At 38.1% G+C, this 15,304-nt stretch overlaps 1 protein-coding gene across 10 annotated transcripts in view; it reads left to right on the plus strand.

Annotated features, from left to right (window-relative positions):
* Positions 1 to 15,304, plus strand: part of LOC117823967 (DNA (cytosine-5)-methyltransferase 3A-like) — an 86,183-nt gene that overhangs the window by 38,239 nt on the left and 32,640 nt on the right. For 5 of the 10 annotated variants that reach the window (XM_034699266.1, XM_034699264.1, XM_034699265.1 and 2 more), the window contains 3 exons: positions 3,337 to 3,460; positions 3,836 to 3,873; positions 3,999 to 4,124. The exons of 4 other annotated variants lie outside the window; for them this stretch is intronic. In XM_034699266.1, the coding sequence (XP_034555157.1) occupies positions 3,337 to 3,460; positions 3,836 to 3,873; positions 3,999 to 4,124 (288 nt within the window). Of the gene's footprint in view, positions 1 to 713; positions 1,063 to 3,336; positions 3,461 to 3,835; positions 3,874 to 3,998; positions 4,125 to 15,304 lie in introns of those variants that run through there. One more of the 10 variants, XM_034699268.1, reaches the window with a different exon arrangement.

Genomic DNA, 15,304 nt, shown 5'->3' on the forward strand with positions numbered 1-15,304 from the left:
ATAATGGAACTCAGCTTCACTAAAGCATGTAAAGTTTGGATGTCTTTTTAAAGTCATAGTTACTGATCTGTGAAGAACTTACAACGCCTGAAACATTTGTGCATATACAGTATGTACGTTACCTCCATGTGTCAAAACAATACTGAAACAGCTTCAATACACTTCAGCCTGCCTTAACTTACTGCTTGTATTTGTGCTTGCTTACAGTTTTCTTTGCATTTTACATTATTTCTAAATGAAAACACAGCTACCATGCGTTTATTTGCTACATTAGGCTTGTACGACTGCTCACTTCCTCAATTGTTTTATTGTTTGCTACATCCTGTTCTCCCCTCAGCCTTCCCCCTGGGTATCATCAAAGTTTAATCCAACCTAAAAACTGTCCTTGGTCGGTTCGTTAGGTTGCACACTCCACCCAGGTTTAAGTCAGTAAAGTCTGGTACTTTCCAAGCTGTCGGAAACTCAAGATCAAGCATAGATACTCAGAGAAGAAGTGCAGGTCAGTGTGGTGTTGTTTGAAAAAGTAACAAACAACTTAAACCAATAGTGTGTAAATGTGAGAGACTCTGTGTGAGAGAGTTTAAACATATTTAAGATAACTTTCATGTGTCTATTGTGCCTGAAAATATCTTAACTTTCTGCACAGAGGACGTGTGTTAGTCCAAATCCAGGTTGAGTTCTCTTACTTTAAAGCTGCATTAAGCAATATCTTTCAAAGTTGCATCAAATCGTTCCCATAAGGTGAACCACATGTGTGGCCTGCAACTTGACACGGTTTTTAGTCATAGTTTTGCTTCACTGGCCTAAACGAAACCCAACAAATGCACCTGCTCTCATCTGAGGAAGTGTACAACCAGCTCACACAAGCTGCTTACACACTTCCTTTGTAGCGCAGAATGGCGGAGAGGCGAAGTGTCTGACGAACGTCAAACCAAACCAAAGACATGCAGAAATTTTTCTCTCAGAAGTCTGTCGACCAAACCAGAGCTGAATTGGATTTACTTTCAACATGTGACCAAAAAGATGACTGCAAGTCCAGATTCCTGTGTGTCTGCTGAATGTGTAAGTAGTCAGTTGTTTGCTTAAAAGTTAGCTGTAGGAGCTAATTTGATACCGGTCTTTATGCCTCCTAATGTTAAAATAATTGCTCAATGCAGCTTTAATTTCTTTTTGCCGTGTGTTCGCATCAGTGGCACGTTACGGTGCACCAGATAGACGCCAGTGCGCTCATTGTAATTTAATATTAAAACCACATATCGCTATAATCTTGTTTTGTTCCACCATGATTTTGCTTGTTTGTTTTATGTTTTTTTGCGCAAAGTTTAAGATTTATTTCAGCTAATTTACTGCAGATATTAATTTACCACAATTTATAATTTTTATGAAGCACCTGCTTGATTTTTACATAGCGAGTTTTACACTGATTTCAACCACTAAAGACAAGTGGTTGATTTGATTTATTTTGCCGTCTTTACCTTTGCTGCAGTTTATAGGGTTGCTTGAATGCTATAAACAAAAATGCATTTCTTATTTTATCATTTTAATCACTTTTGTCATTTCAGCAGTTTATGCAGTGTTTTGTACAAAATATGTTGCTTTTCACAAATGCATTTTTTCTGTTAATAATTGCAAAGTTTATATCAGTAAGACTGGTATGTAATACTGTTCCTGATGGTAAAACAAACTGTATGGAGTTCCCAAGGCATTTTCTGCAGCCAACTTTAAAACAATGTCCTGTAATCCAGTTTTTCATTTAAATTCATTTTAAAACTCTTTTTGATGTACATTAGAAAGCCCTTAATATAAATACAATAGTTTTACATGACATAGAATTTTGTTTATTTTATTTTACATTTTGGAATTATTTTTTTTTTATGAAGTGATGTTGTTAAATTAACACGACATCTTTTCTGTCACATGCTGCCCAGATTTTTATGCTGCATTTGGCTGGTTTGGAAGGCATATATTGCCTAAAATAGACTTTAAAACATAACAGGAGGGTTAAAAATTACACAAAAAAGACCGCCAATCCCTCCACCCCAACCCAACCCCCACCCCCAAACCCATCCCACAATCCATATACAAAGTTAAGAACATGATATAAAAACAAAAGGAGCTGCTGACAAACTGAGGAAACGCTGCCATGATATCTTAATAAGGAAACACTGGAGGTAAAATAACCTCATAGCTCATTTACCAAAAATGAAAAGGGATGATTACAAATAAGCAATGCTAAAAACGTCTGTATTGCAATATGAAATTTGCTGAATTGTTACTTTTTTAGGTACATATTGGTATCGGTATTGATACCAGTATTTGCCCAGATTTTCATAATCTGTACATCTTAACTAAATATCAAGTGCACATTTACTCAGTATATATTTTTCTCTTCATAAATGGAACCATTATGTCAATATAGTCCATCAAACCACATCATTTAAAAAGCCACTGGACCTGCTTAAACCCCCCTGAAATCCACCTTTACACCTTTACAACTTTGCTCCTGTCAGAGCACCCCGGGTTTAAAGTGTGTGCTGGTGTAGTTAAGTTTGCCTCACGGCCCTTTTTGTCACCTTTAGTGTTCTCTCCCTTTTACAGTCCTTCTCACCTGCTCATTACAGCCTTTGTGGGCTTGTTAGCGCAAGCTAGCTTTAGCGTCCCCTTTGAGCTCGACATTCACCCCTGCTCTCCGCTTTTTAACGACCCATCTATAAAATCTGTTCGCCTGGTTACGACAAGCATAAATGGAAGTCCTGACGGCCTTTCAGAACACATGATCGGAGTTAAGCTTCATTAGCACAAGTGCGAATAACGGATACACCGCCGAATGAAAACAGGACTGAGTGATTGTGTGTGTAATTAAACAAATCACACACTGCAATTTTTACTAGATAAGTCTTCATTTGAGTTTCTTCAGATATTTTTAATGTAATTTAATTCTTATTTAATGAGAGGTTTGCATAATTTAACATGCATTAATCATACAAACTGTTAACAGCATCAACAGTAATCCCCTCTCATGTCTCAAGTGTGTGTGTTTGTGTGTGTGTTAATGGGAGCAGGGGGTGTTTATTGCACTGATCCATTGCAGACACACTCTCCTGAACGTACCTGCTCTGTATTGTACTAACAAGGGCAGACTAATAGGTATGTGCGTGTATTGCAGTAGCTCCTTGATTGTGTGTGTACACCTAAGTTATATGTGTGTGTGTGCATCTCAGACCTGTACATGTGTGTATGTTTATAGTTATTAAGTCTGTGGAGTCCTTTGATAGTCCAGACAAGGGCCAGCAGCAGTTTTTCTCAGACCTAGACTGTGCTCCGTCTGTTTCCCAGGAGATGGCGACCTCTGACCCCTGTGTAAACGCCCCCCCAACCCCGCCTGAGGAGCCGGAGCCCTCCCCCTCCCCTCGCAAGAAGCGCGGGCGTCGGAAACTCAAGCAAACCGTGAAGAATAAGGGTATAGATTTGATACAAAGTCATATCATTCTTTCTATGACTTTGTCATATGTAACGATGTAAAATGTATAAATTAGACTTTTTTAATTTGCTAATACACAAAAGCTAACCATATTATTTCTAAGATGCTTTAGGGGATTGAATAGGTACACCAATTACTAATCCAAAATATTGTTCTCCCACAATTTCTTCTTGTGTTCATTTATCTGCTATTTTAAAATTGAAATGACTTCCAGGTTTCAGTGTTTAAGGGCATTTAATCTTTGAATATGAATGCCTGGGTTAAGTGATGAAAACCATGACTTTCACTCCTCATTAAAGCTCTTGTTAACTCTTTACAAATGGACCATTTGCTGTAACTTTTCTTCTCCTGCAGACAAGCCAGACGACAGAAACTGCGACTCCCCCAGAGAGGTAAGAAACCCAGAAACTGTTTTTTTTTTTTTACATACAAAATGAATGAAAAACATTCATATTGGAAGCAGATTTAAGAGATGGTGTATAACAGTCTTTTTTTGTGTGTGCATGTGTGTGTGCAGACACAAAAGGGTGAGACCGGGAGGCTGCGGAGGAGGCCGGTCCCCAGAGTGACTTTCCAGGCTGGAGATCCATATTACATCAGCAGGAGACAGAGAGAAGAATGGCTGAGCCGCTGGAAGATGGAGGTGGGAGAGAAACAAGTCTCTGTCTGTGTGAATTTTACAGCTTCAGTATCAAAAAGGTTTTTCTTTTCTTTTGGAGTCCTGTCAGAAGAAAACACTTCAAGTTAGCACCGCAATCTACATAAACAGGGCCAGTTTGAAAAGATGAAATACAGTTTTTACTTTGTGCTGCACCCACGGATTACATTCTTTTAATTTTTGGGGATATTTCTTTTACTGCAGCATACACTTGCACATTTCTAAAAATGTGAATTATTTGAGGGTGCTTTGTAAAGGAAAGTATCACAATGACAGCAGGACACAGATGTGGTTTTGCTCTGTGCGGTGCTTAGACATCAAATATGTGGAAACCCTTCAAGGAAACAGCTTCCTGCTAAGTGATGGGCAATAATGGGCCATAATAAAATGTCATGTTTTAGGCTCACTTAATTGATTTATACTGTTTTTATTTTGTTCAATGTTCATCTTACTCCAATAAAAGGAGAGAGTGGTCATAAAAATGAACTACTGCAGATTATTTTTCTATTTTTAAAGCTGGAGTGAAGCCAGTTTGAGTAGCTGCTTTACTCACATGACATGCTCCTCTCACTATAACATACATCTTCCTTTCATCATGGTTGTGACCTTATGTTTTTGCTGCTATACTGTTTGCCTCAGAGCTATCATTTCACCGACGGCTGCTGTGGATCATACAGATTTTCAGAAGCCCTGCCTCTATCCAAACATCCACCTGTAGGCTCTGATAGATCCTTCATCTAGGAGGGAAAGTTACTATCAGCACCCCCATACCCTGCTTTGTTGTCCAAAGTTATAAAATCAGAACTTATATTTCAAAAATGTATGCTACACATATTCTCCACTCCCTAATAACCAATTTTACCTCATTGGGGTTGACTGGGGACTGCAGGACTTCATCATTTCAAAAGCTCTTAAATTATATTCAACAAGTTTTTGATAAATCCTCTTGCCCGCCAACAGAAGGTGTTTATAGAATCAGATTGAGGCTATGGAAAACATACTACTAAAACTTTAAGTAGCATTGTTCCCGGAGTGACTTTTAAGCATAGGAAGCAGCATCACACCAAACACAAGTGCAGCAAACACTGTTAATGGTGCAATTGTGGGAAAGCTAGCTAGCTCAAAACTTTATTTACTTACTTACTTACTAACTTACATTGTTACAATATTACAATGTTACAATGTCATTTAGCAGATGCTTTTATCCAAAGTGACGTACATACGAGAACAAGAAGGCAACAAGTAGGCGCTTTTCTGAGGCTGAGCGTAGCAGGCGAGAAGGGCTGTAGACCTGGATGAGGGGTTCCAGGTAAACTGGAGCAGTTTTGGTTACAGCTTTGTAAGTGATGCTTAGATTTTTTTTTTTACTTACTTACTTACTTACTTACTTACTTACTTACTTACTTACTTACATACTTACATACTTACTTACTTACTTACTTGCTTACTTACTTACTTACTTACTTACTTACTTACTTGCTTACTTACTTACTTACTTACTTACTTACTTACTTACTTACATACTTACTTACTTACTTACTTACTTACTTACTTACTTACTTACTTACTTACTTACTTACATACTTACTAACATACTTACTTACTTACTTACTTACTTACTTACTTACTTACTTGCTTGCTTGCTTACTTACTTACTTACTTACTTACTTACTTACTTACTTACTTACTTACTTACATACCTCTTTATTCTTTTTTCTTTTTCTTATGTTGTTGCTCCTATTTTGTTTGGTTTTTGTAGTGTCTTGTAAGTCCATATGGGCTGGGCACCTTTTCGGTGCATGACACTATGAATAATAAATAAACTAAACTAAAAATCTAAACTAAAACATATAAATTCCATAAAGGAATTCAAGGATAATCTGAAGATTATCTCGGCTTTGACTGATTTAGCTATTGTGAGAGCCATTTAAGCACAGATTTTATTACATTACGGAGGACATTTTGTCTGTTTAATGTCAAACTGTAAATACTTTCTCAACAGAACCAAACCGCTGAAAATTGAATTATATTTATTTATTTCTCAGCATTCATCACACTCTTTTATTTTGTAGTCCTCCTGCCCTTCTTTAGTCTGTAAAACCGTATTTGTTTACACTGGCAGGGAGTGGACTTCCCTTCCAAACAGACGCACTGTGTTTCTGCTGAAAGAAGGACTGAGCTTTTCAACTCAGTTTGCTTCTTGCAGTGACTCAACACTCAACAGTGATGTGACATTGAAAGAGAAAAGGGCGCTTTGCCCTTCAGAGGCTGCAAATCCTTGTCATGCACCATTTTTCAATATTCTAGCTTTTTTGTTTGATTTGAATATGCTTTGAACCAAGGTTTTCATTTTACTGCTATGACACCGCAATAAAACGGAGGGTTCCTGACCTTTTTTTTGTCCCCTAGAACCCGATCATATGAGTTCAGAGGCTTTCATGGACATTTTTACTGCAGTGGAAACAGCTGCTGGGTTGAATTCGTGGTGCTTTATTGTGTGAGAGATTGTTGATGATTAGACTCTGCCTCTTTGATCTGTTTCCATCGAAGCAGGCATTACTTGTTTCTTCTGTTTCAACCGACAAATCAAGTTTATGGCTACAGTTGAGGGCACGTCTTCACTAATATTTCTGTAAATCACAGAATAATAAGTGAGATTTGCATTCAAATAAAATGCACGTTACTGTATCAAAGGCTGAGTTTGACATTTTTGCGGTTCTGACATGAAACTAAAACTCTTTAAAAAAAGCCTTGGGCCAAAAAGAATGTCAGTATTTTGGGATTTATTACTCAAGACTGACATTACAATCCCAGTATTGACTTGACTTCAGTAATTGTACATTAGCATGACATGTTGAGGACCAGAGTGAGTTACTACTTCACTGTGCTGTCCACTTTCATATCTTTACAGTAGTTTAACCAGTTGATATGTTTATGTTTACAACTTCAACCCCACAGCTCGCATATCTCATTGTTTTTGGTTATATTTGGCTGACAATAAGTCATCTAAAAACCTAATGTGTCTTGCTTACCTACCTCTAAACATCAGTCAGTGGCAAATTTAGAAATACATTTTTGAACTTAGTCCAGCATTTAGCAGCTTAACCATTCGATTTTTGTCTGAGGAGCTGGTGGGGACCAAAAACAGAGCATAAAAAGAAGAAAACAAAACTTGCATGTACAGACTGGCCAGTAATATAAATTCAGTGTGAATTCTAATGATCCCAAATGTCTGAAGTGCCTCTAAAAGGCAGCTAACATTCTCAACGCTTCAACTTAAGTTGTGATTTTATCTCAGTGCTGTGTTTATAGATTACTTTGCTGACCTTAGGAGGTTAAAATAACATATGACTCTATGTGAAGTACAAAACCCTTTCGCATTCATTTACCTATAAAATATTGATATAGAAAACATACTACAAAGACCAGAGAACATACTGTGCAGGTGTGCTTAGACCTAAAGAGAGAAAGTATGTGTGACTAACTGCAAATGCAAGACAGTGTGTATGAAGGGAAGTTTAAAGTGGTAGATAAAATGATTGTGGGACAGGATGTGTGTGTGGTCATAAGAGGAAGAGAGAAAGTAATTCACAGGTTGATTGACAGACAGCGCTGGCTGAAAACACACAGAGATGTGAAAGTGTGTGAAGTAAAGCAGGAGTGCGTGAGAGAGATGCTGAGCAGACAGCAACCTCGCTTTCCTGCAGCTTCTTCCTTGGTGTGTTTGAACTCACTCTGTTGCAGTCTGTGTTTGATGGGCACAAACCTCAATTATCTCTCCACAAGTACTGAAAGAGCAACTTGTGTTTTTTTTTGTTTCACAAGTAGAGAACATTAAGTGTTTTCAGATAGTATGCATTGGGCATGTGCCTTCCTGCTAAAACTGTCTTCTCACCTACTGACTTTTTACCCACTCCAAAGCCCTTGGTGATTTTGATTTTAAATGAGTGCGATGAAAGAAGCCAAGACTATTTTGTTTTTCTGTAACTTCTATAATAATTTAGACTTCTAACATTCATCTAAACTAGGGTTGCAAAGGGGTGGAAAGTTTCCGGTAAATTTGAATGGGAGGTTAAGCTGGGTAATTTTGGAAATATTCCAAATTGGAAACTTTCCATGGGAATTAACTGGGAATTGAGGGTAATTTAATGGAAAGGTATCATATCCAAGCATTAATATTTGTTTTGTTACAGCAGACATCCATCCAAAATAATACAATTAAATCAGATTTATTTGCAAGTGGAATTTCATCAAGTGTTACATTTTTTTATTGAACAATCAATTCTCTCATTGAAGAACACTAACATGAATGTTGAGTTAAATGTTCAACCCCCCCCCCCCCCGACCTAACCCATCCAAAAAATTAGGAAAATGCAATCCCAACAAAGAGCCCCTCTCCCTCCCAAAAAATTCCCATCCAACATGCAAATAAAAAAGCATCTTTCCTCAAGCTTCTCAAGCCTCTGCAGGATTCTAGAAATCATCTGTGCATGTGATGGAGGACTGCACAGTGCATGTAGGGGGTGTGGTCTCAATAGCCCTGCAGTAAGCAGTGTGCTATGTGTATGTGATTGAGGATTAGCATAGATATTCAACTGAACTTGCATGAAATCTGGTTGTTTTGCTAAACTATATTTAAGTTCCCTATTAAGAGTCAACCTTCAATTTAGTAAATTCCTGGTTTATTCCTGTTAATTCCCATGGAAAGTTTCCAACTTTGAAAATTCCTGAAATTTTGCAACCCTAGTTCCAACCAAGTGGTTTGGTTTGGTATGGCTGGGTGTAATACAGGTATCAGGGTTGTTCTTCAGGGAATGATCTTGTTAAAACATGTGTGCTAAACACAGACACTTGCTGAGCTGAGAGAGGGGCATGGAGATGGATGCAAATGGAGAGGGAGATTGCACAACACCAAATATTTCCTGTAACCTGATCTTATTTAATAGATAACAGCTTACTTGTAGCCAACGTATTTCATGACAACTATTTTCCAATGAAAGTTCAGTATATTCTTGAATTTCGCTGCATGAGATACACTTGAGACTCGCTACTCACACTGGCAGAATGAACAGTCTATTAATTTATCATTTATCAAGCACAGCAAAATGAACAACAAACTGTTCGGATCCAGCAAGCTGCCAACAGGCTTCTTGTGTAAGCGTCCAAGGATACAGTCAGCTGTGGGAACGCAAGCAAGATTAAGGTTCACCATACCAAACCATACTGAACCGAGCCACACCACTTGGTGGAAATGCACCATTAATGTACTCTTTGTGTTCACTATCATCGACATGGCTGCGTTTGTTGTGTTTCCTCTTGAGTTGGCTTGCTTCCTGCTGGCTATTGTTTCTCTTTCCACGCGACTTCATAGGAAACTTTGCAAGATCATCTTTAGGGCCGTTAAAAAATCGTGAGTTTGCTTCTTTTTTTGCCAGAAGGGGGGAATCAGAGATAATCAGCCTGATTTTCTCAAAGCCTTGACCCCACTTTACATACATTTGTTCAGTAAATGCTAGAAAAAGTATTATATGTCTCTCTGAAGTTTACTGAAGTAGAATTAGAAAAAATATGATCAACTTTAATTTTAACATACTTTTGAAAGCATAGTTACTAAGTGCTTAAAGCTGCTGTTGGTAATCACAGAGTAAACATCTGTTCAGAGAGAGGGACTTCAAATATCAACACTATCCCTCCCAACCAGATTTCCACTTAGCCCTCCAACACAGATCGGCGTGTGCAGTCATGATAGTGCCGGACTCATAATTAATCAGAAGACGTAGTAGGGGCCACCCCTTAACCAATCAGGACAGAGGATTGGAGATTAGCTATGATTGGTCCGTCATAACGGGAACGAGGGGAATAATAACATTGATTAATACAAAGGCATTGGAAAATGCAGAGATGTCGCAATAGTCTCAAATTACTCTACTTACCGATGAGTACTGATGGGTATTATGACCTTTTCTCTAACCCAGCAGAAAAAAGTAACATTTCTTACACCCTTCCTACCAACAGCAGCTTTAAGAGGACAAAATCTCACTTACTCAAAGTAAAATCAGCATAACAGAAAAAGACTTTATGTAAAAGAGTGTATGACGAGAACAGGTGAAGCAAAACTGATCAATGATGGATAGAAGCCAGGCAAGCAGGTCAAATGGCTCCATTGTAAGAAGTTCCCAAGCTTGTGTAAAGTGCTATTGACATTGGAAAGAGGAAATACTCAAGTGAAGTGAAGAGGAGGGAAACTGTTCCAGTAGAATAAAGGACAATGAATTAAGGGAAAGGAAACCAGAAAGAAAGGCACAATGGATGGAAGACAAAAAGATGAAAAGATGGAGCAGGAAAGCCAGGTAAATAATGTAAAAGTAAAAGTAATGCAAGCAGCATGAAAATAAAAGATAGGCGAGAAAAGGAAAAAAGGCTACACTGAGATATTATGCAAGAAACAAAGACGTTATGACAAAGTGAGAGAAAGAGGAGACAGAAAGTTTTAGAAAAAGAGTGTGGCTGTGTGCAGAAAGAGAGAGATTGAGGTGAAATCACTGATGGAGACAGAGGTTAAGCAGTTCCAGCTTTCTGTGTATGTGTGTGTGTCTGTTTGTGTATGTGTGCTTCCTCTGTCAGTCAGTTGAACTGCAGCCAGCTGTTCACACCCCCATCAACATCACATCTCACTGCAGTCTGCAGAAGGAAACATGGTAACTCTGCAAAGTGTTCTCCATTTTGGATAACAAAAAATCTGGCATCTTCTGACTTCACGTCTAAAGTTACAGCCAAGAAAACAAACACTGAGAGTGGGTAAAGTGTACTGCGTGTGTTAGAGGGTGAACTTTATATCTCCCTTTAGAAATAAGCACTACCTTGACCTCATTCCCTGCTGATTTGATTTGCCAGGTCACACATTTTGCATAAATGTAGCCACACTATATGAAGTGCATGAACTATCTTTTACAAAATCCGATCAGGGACGAATGAAATATGACATACAAGACATCTAAGCAGAAGAACTTCAAATAGGACAATTTAAAGCACTTTTTCTTTGAATGGCAAACTGTATTGTCACGTTTAAATATTATATCCTCGTTAAAAATCTGTAAATCTGATCATCCTGAATATCTAAAAACCTGTTGTTTACATCAACAGTCATCTTCTTCTACACCATTTGTTGTTCTTGTTCTGAGCACCAGCTATTAGGTTTTTTTTTTTTAAGTTATATTTTTGGGGCATTTTCGCCTTTAATGGACAGGACAGCTGAAGAGAGACAGGAAATGTGGGGAGTAGAGAGTGGGGGAGGACATGCAGTTGATGGTTGCGGCTGGAATCGAACCTGCGACCTCTTCCACGCTATAACTGTCCATGAGGTGCGCTTCGACCACTAGGCCAATGACACCCCCAGCTTTTAGGTGTTTAACTTAAACGATGTATTGCACAACCTTCTGGGTTGAATAAAGAAGCCAACGGTGAGATGATAAAAAATGCAGTTCCCAAAGTGTCCACTTGAGGCTGGTTTGAAAAGCAAGGGAATCTCCATTAGGTTCAATGTTAAAATCACATTTTTTTCAGTTAAACCTGGTTAAAAAAATTTGTTTGTCTCAGTAGCTTGTTTCTTTGTTGGTACAAACTTTACAGGAGTTACATTTTCAAACATCTGTTTTGATTATATTATATCCAAGAGTTATGACCAAATTTTAGTTGTAGCTGTTTGACAAGACACATTCAGCTCACCTCAACTCCACCTCTTTGTCGGATTCTATGATGACCGAAAGTTAGTTAAGAGACAGCATTTCCAATATGGCCGCAGCCATCTTTGGCCTCCATAACAACTCTTTAGAAACCTCTCCATGAGACCATATTAATCTTTTATACACTCTATGGCTCTTCTGCTTGCTTGGAGAGCTGCAGCCAACACATTTACCCTTGTATTTTCCACAGAATGAGATTCTGTTTGTGGGGGTGGCTGAATGCAGTTGTTCATTTCTCAGAATAAAGAAGCCAAGTGAGCTTGTGGAATGTTGCAAACTCGCCACTCTCACACACTTCCAAGGTTTGAGAGCGGCGGGTGGCCGACATCATGTACTGCACAACTAAAAATAACCAGGCTTCCTGTCAGTGGCATCAACTTAATCTCTCAGAGGAAAAGCCAACAACAATCCTGAATGCAGTACTGGACAAAGAATGAAAAATTTATTAACACTGAACCAACTATAAAGATCTGTGTTAGTGTACCTGCTGTAATGCAAACATTTCAGTGTAATAATAATTCTTTCCATACACCTCACAGAAAGACACACTGTTAGTTCAGTTTGATGTTTGAATTGTGACCTGCTAAAAGACTGCAGGTGTACACTAACTTTAAGTTTACTCTAGTTAAAAGGCATAAAATGGTATGTTCAATATTGTACATGGTCCCTTTACAAATAAAATTAAACCTCCTGTTATGTTCGTTTCTCTGGAACAGCAATAATGTTCCTGGGTCAATCTGACCCGGGCATATTCAATTATCCAAAAGAATCAGAACCCCAAAAAATCCCAATACCCTTTTTTTTTTAAATCAAATTTTTATCTCCATTACTAACCATTTAAATCACTAGCACTAGCACTAGTCCATAAAATTAATGTTAAAACATGTTTCAATATATATTGGAAATACAACAGTTTTACATGACATTGATTTTTGTTTATTTTATTTAACATTTTTATTTTTATGAAGTGATGTTGATAAATTAACATGACAACTCTTGTCACATGATTTTTATGCTGTATTTTGCTGGTTTTGAAAGCATATATTGCCTAAAATAGACTTTAAAAAGGGTCAATTTGCAACATGGAGGGTTAAATAAAACTAAATTGAATGAAATAATTAGATGAATAAATACAATTTGGAATTAGAAATCCCAACAACACAAACAAATACGGATAAAATGTTAACTTCTATTGTATGATATTTTATTTACATTTAACATTATACACATAACTGCCATAAAAACCAAATAAATAAAACAAATGACACAAATAAATAAACAAAAACAAGGTTAACTAACAAAACAAAAAAAACCAACTTATACAGACAACTTCAATCATTTTTATATTTCATCCCCTTGAAGTAATGTGAGCTGATAAAAAAAAAATCTTTGTTCACAACTCAAATGTTGCACCAGTCTAACAAGTACATCCTAGTTATCCTGTATTTCTAATTCATCACCTTGATGGTCATCTGTCCAATGACCACTAAAATGGGGAACTAAATAAATAAGGAGTACAGTAAAAGGTTAACATTTTAATTGCAATGACTGAATTGAATGTATCCATGTCTAGCAGACAGGCAGCGGTGTCCACTGATCACTTAAAGTAACTTCAAGGTCAAATCTTTAACTAAATTAAAATGGGTGAGTTATTCAAAAACAGATCCACTGTACACTTGTGCTAAACAGAAAAATTAGTAATATGACCAAAATGTTTTTGTATTCCATGTTTATTCCTGCTCTACTCTGGATTTTCTGCCTTTTAGGGCCCTTGACTGCAGTTATTTGCTCCTCCTGCTTTGGCTTCATTTTCAAAACTGGAGGTGCCGCTTGGTCTTCAGCTTTGTGATTGCGAGCTTGTTTTGGAGAACTTCTGTCCCCATGTGGCCGCTGATGTAAACTAATGCAGCTGTGAATGACTTGAGTTGGACAGAGTTGCGACTTAGAGGAGTATCCCTCTTTCTTTTTTTAATACAATTGGTGCAAAGACATTATGTCAGCCTGTCTTCATTTTCCTCTCTGTAACTCTAAACTGTCTCCTCTGACTCTCTGTGTAACTGAGTTTCACAGTAATGTGTACTTTCCTGTGTGTGCATGTGAGGTCGTGACCCTGACACATTCTGTTGCCTTGTCAACTCAGAGGCTTACCTAACCTTTGACCTCAGTGCACATACACACCTCACAGACACACATGTAAACACTTGGAGGAGTTGTGTGCGTGTCTGTCGTCATCACCCTCAAACTGGGGCTACCAGACATAACCCTACACACCAACACTCACTGTGTGTGTACGTGTGTGTGTGTGTGTGTGTGTGTGTGTGTGTGTGTGTGTGTGTGTGTGTTTTCTGTGTGTTGTTGAAGTTCACCTAAACATCTGTTAGGTGAAGGAGCCAGTAAATCATACACTTCACTGCTGGCCAATGAGCACAGAGAGAGAGAGAGGGTGAGGAGGACTTGGGGGCGAGTGTGACCGAGGAGACGCAGACACACGGAGAGGAGAGTGTAGGAGAAAAGAGGAGGAGGAGAGAGAGAGGGAGACAGATGAAGAAAATGACAGAGAGAAAGAGAGCCAGGGAGGAAGGGTTGCATTTACAGAGCTGCCATGTCCGGTCTGTAAGTGATTTCATTATTTTTTTCTTCTGCCTTTTCCATCTGTAGAAGCTTTGCAGAGTTCACAAGTAGGCGGGAAAATTTAGGTTTTATTTGAAAACAGCAAGTGACTCAATCTGTGTGTGTTACCAAGAAGTTATATCTGGGGAATTAGGCTTTTTGTGATTGATAGCTAGCTTTTATCAGCGGAGTTGAGCAGTATTTAATGCAGCTTTTTGAACACACAAGACATCTGATCTCATTTTGTTTACTTGTATGGTTGTGCGAGGATAGGAGACCTTAAAGTAGCGCAAAAAGTCTTTCCTATTTTCACGCAGATGAATCCTTGATATATTAATAACCATCTAACACCACCCTCCTCTTTTGAGCATGCCCAGACATATCATTAAAGAAGTCAGGGTGCACAAGGTTCACATTCATAGTTGTTGTATTTCCTCTGGATGAAGCCTGGAGCGGCAGGACAAAACACAGAGTACGACGGTGGTTTCCAAAACTTTTTAGGCTTTAAACAAAACAAAAAGGAACCGCATTTGTTTTTTTAAGACAAAAAGAGTAGCGGGACGTTTAGGGAGTAAGTTACACAGTGTTGTATGAGTGAGTTTTTTTCTGCTCTCTTTCTGTGTTTATCATCATATGACCTCTTCAATTCGTAGTTGTTTTTATTTGTGTTTCTCTCTCTTGCCTGTTGCATAAAAACACAGCGTAAAACAGAGGTTTAAAACCTTTAAAGGCTTTTGACAATATGAAACAACGTCCACTTTTGACCTTTGATTATAGGTCGCAAACTGTATGGTCTTGACCAGTTTTGACCAC

This window comes from Notolabrus celidotus, chromosome 13 (genome assembly GCF_009762535.1).
Source record: "Notolabrus celidotus isolate fNotCel1 chromosome 13, fNotCel1.pri, whole genome shotgun sequence".
Classification (NCBI taxonomy): domain Eukaryota; kingdom Metazoa; phylum Chordata; class Actinopteri; order Labriformes; family Labridae; genus Notolabrus; species Notolabrus celidotus.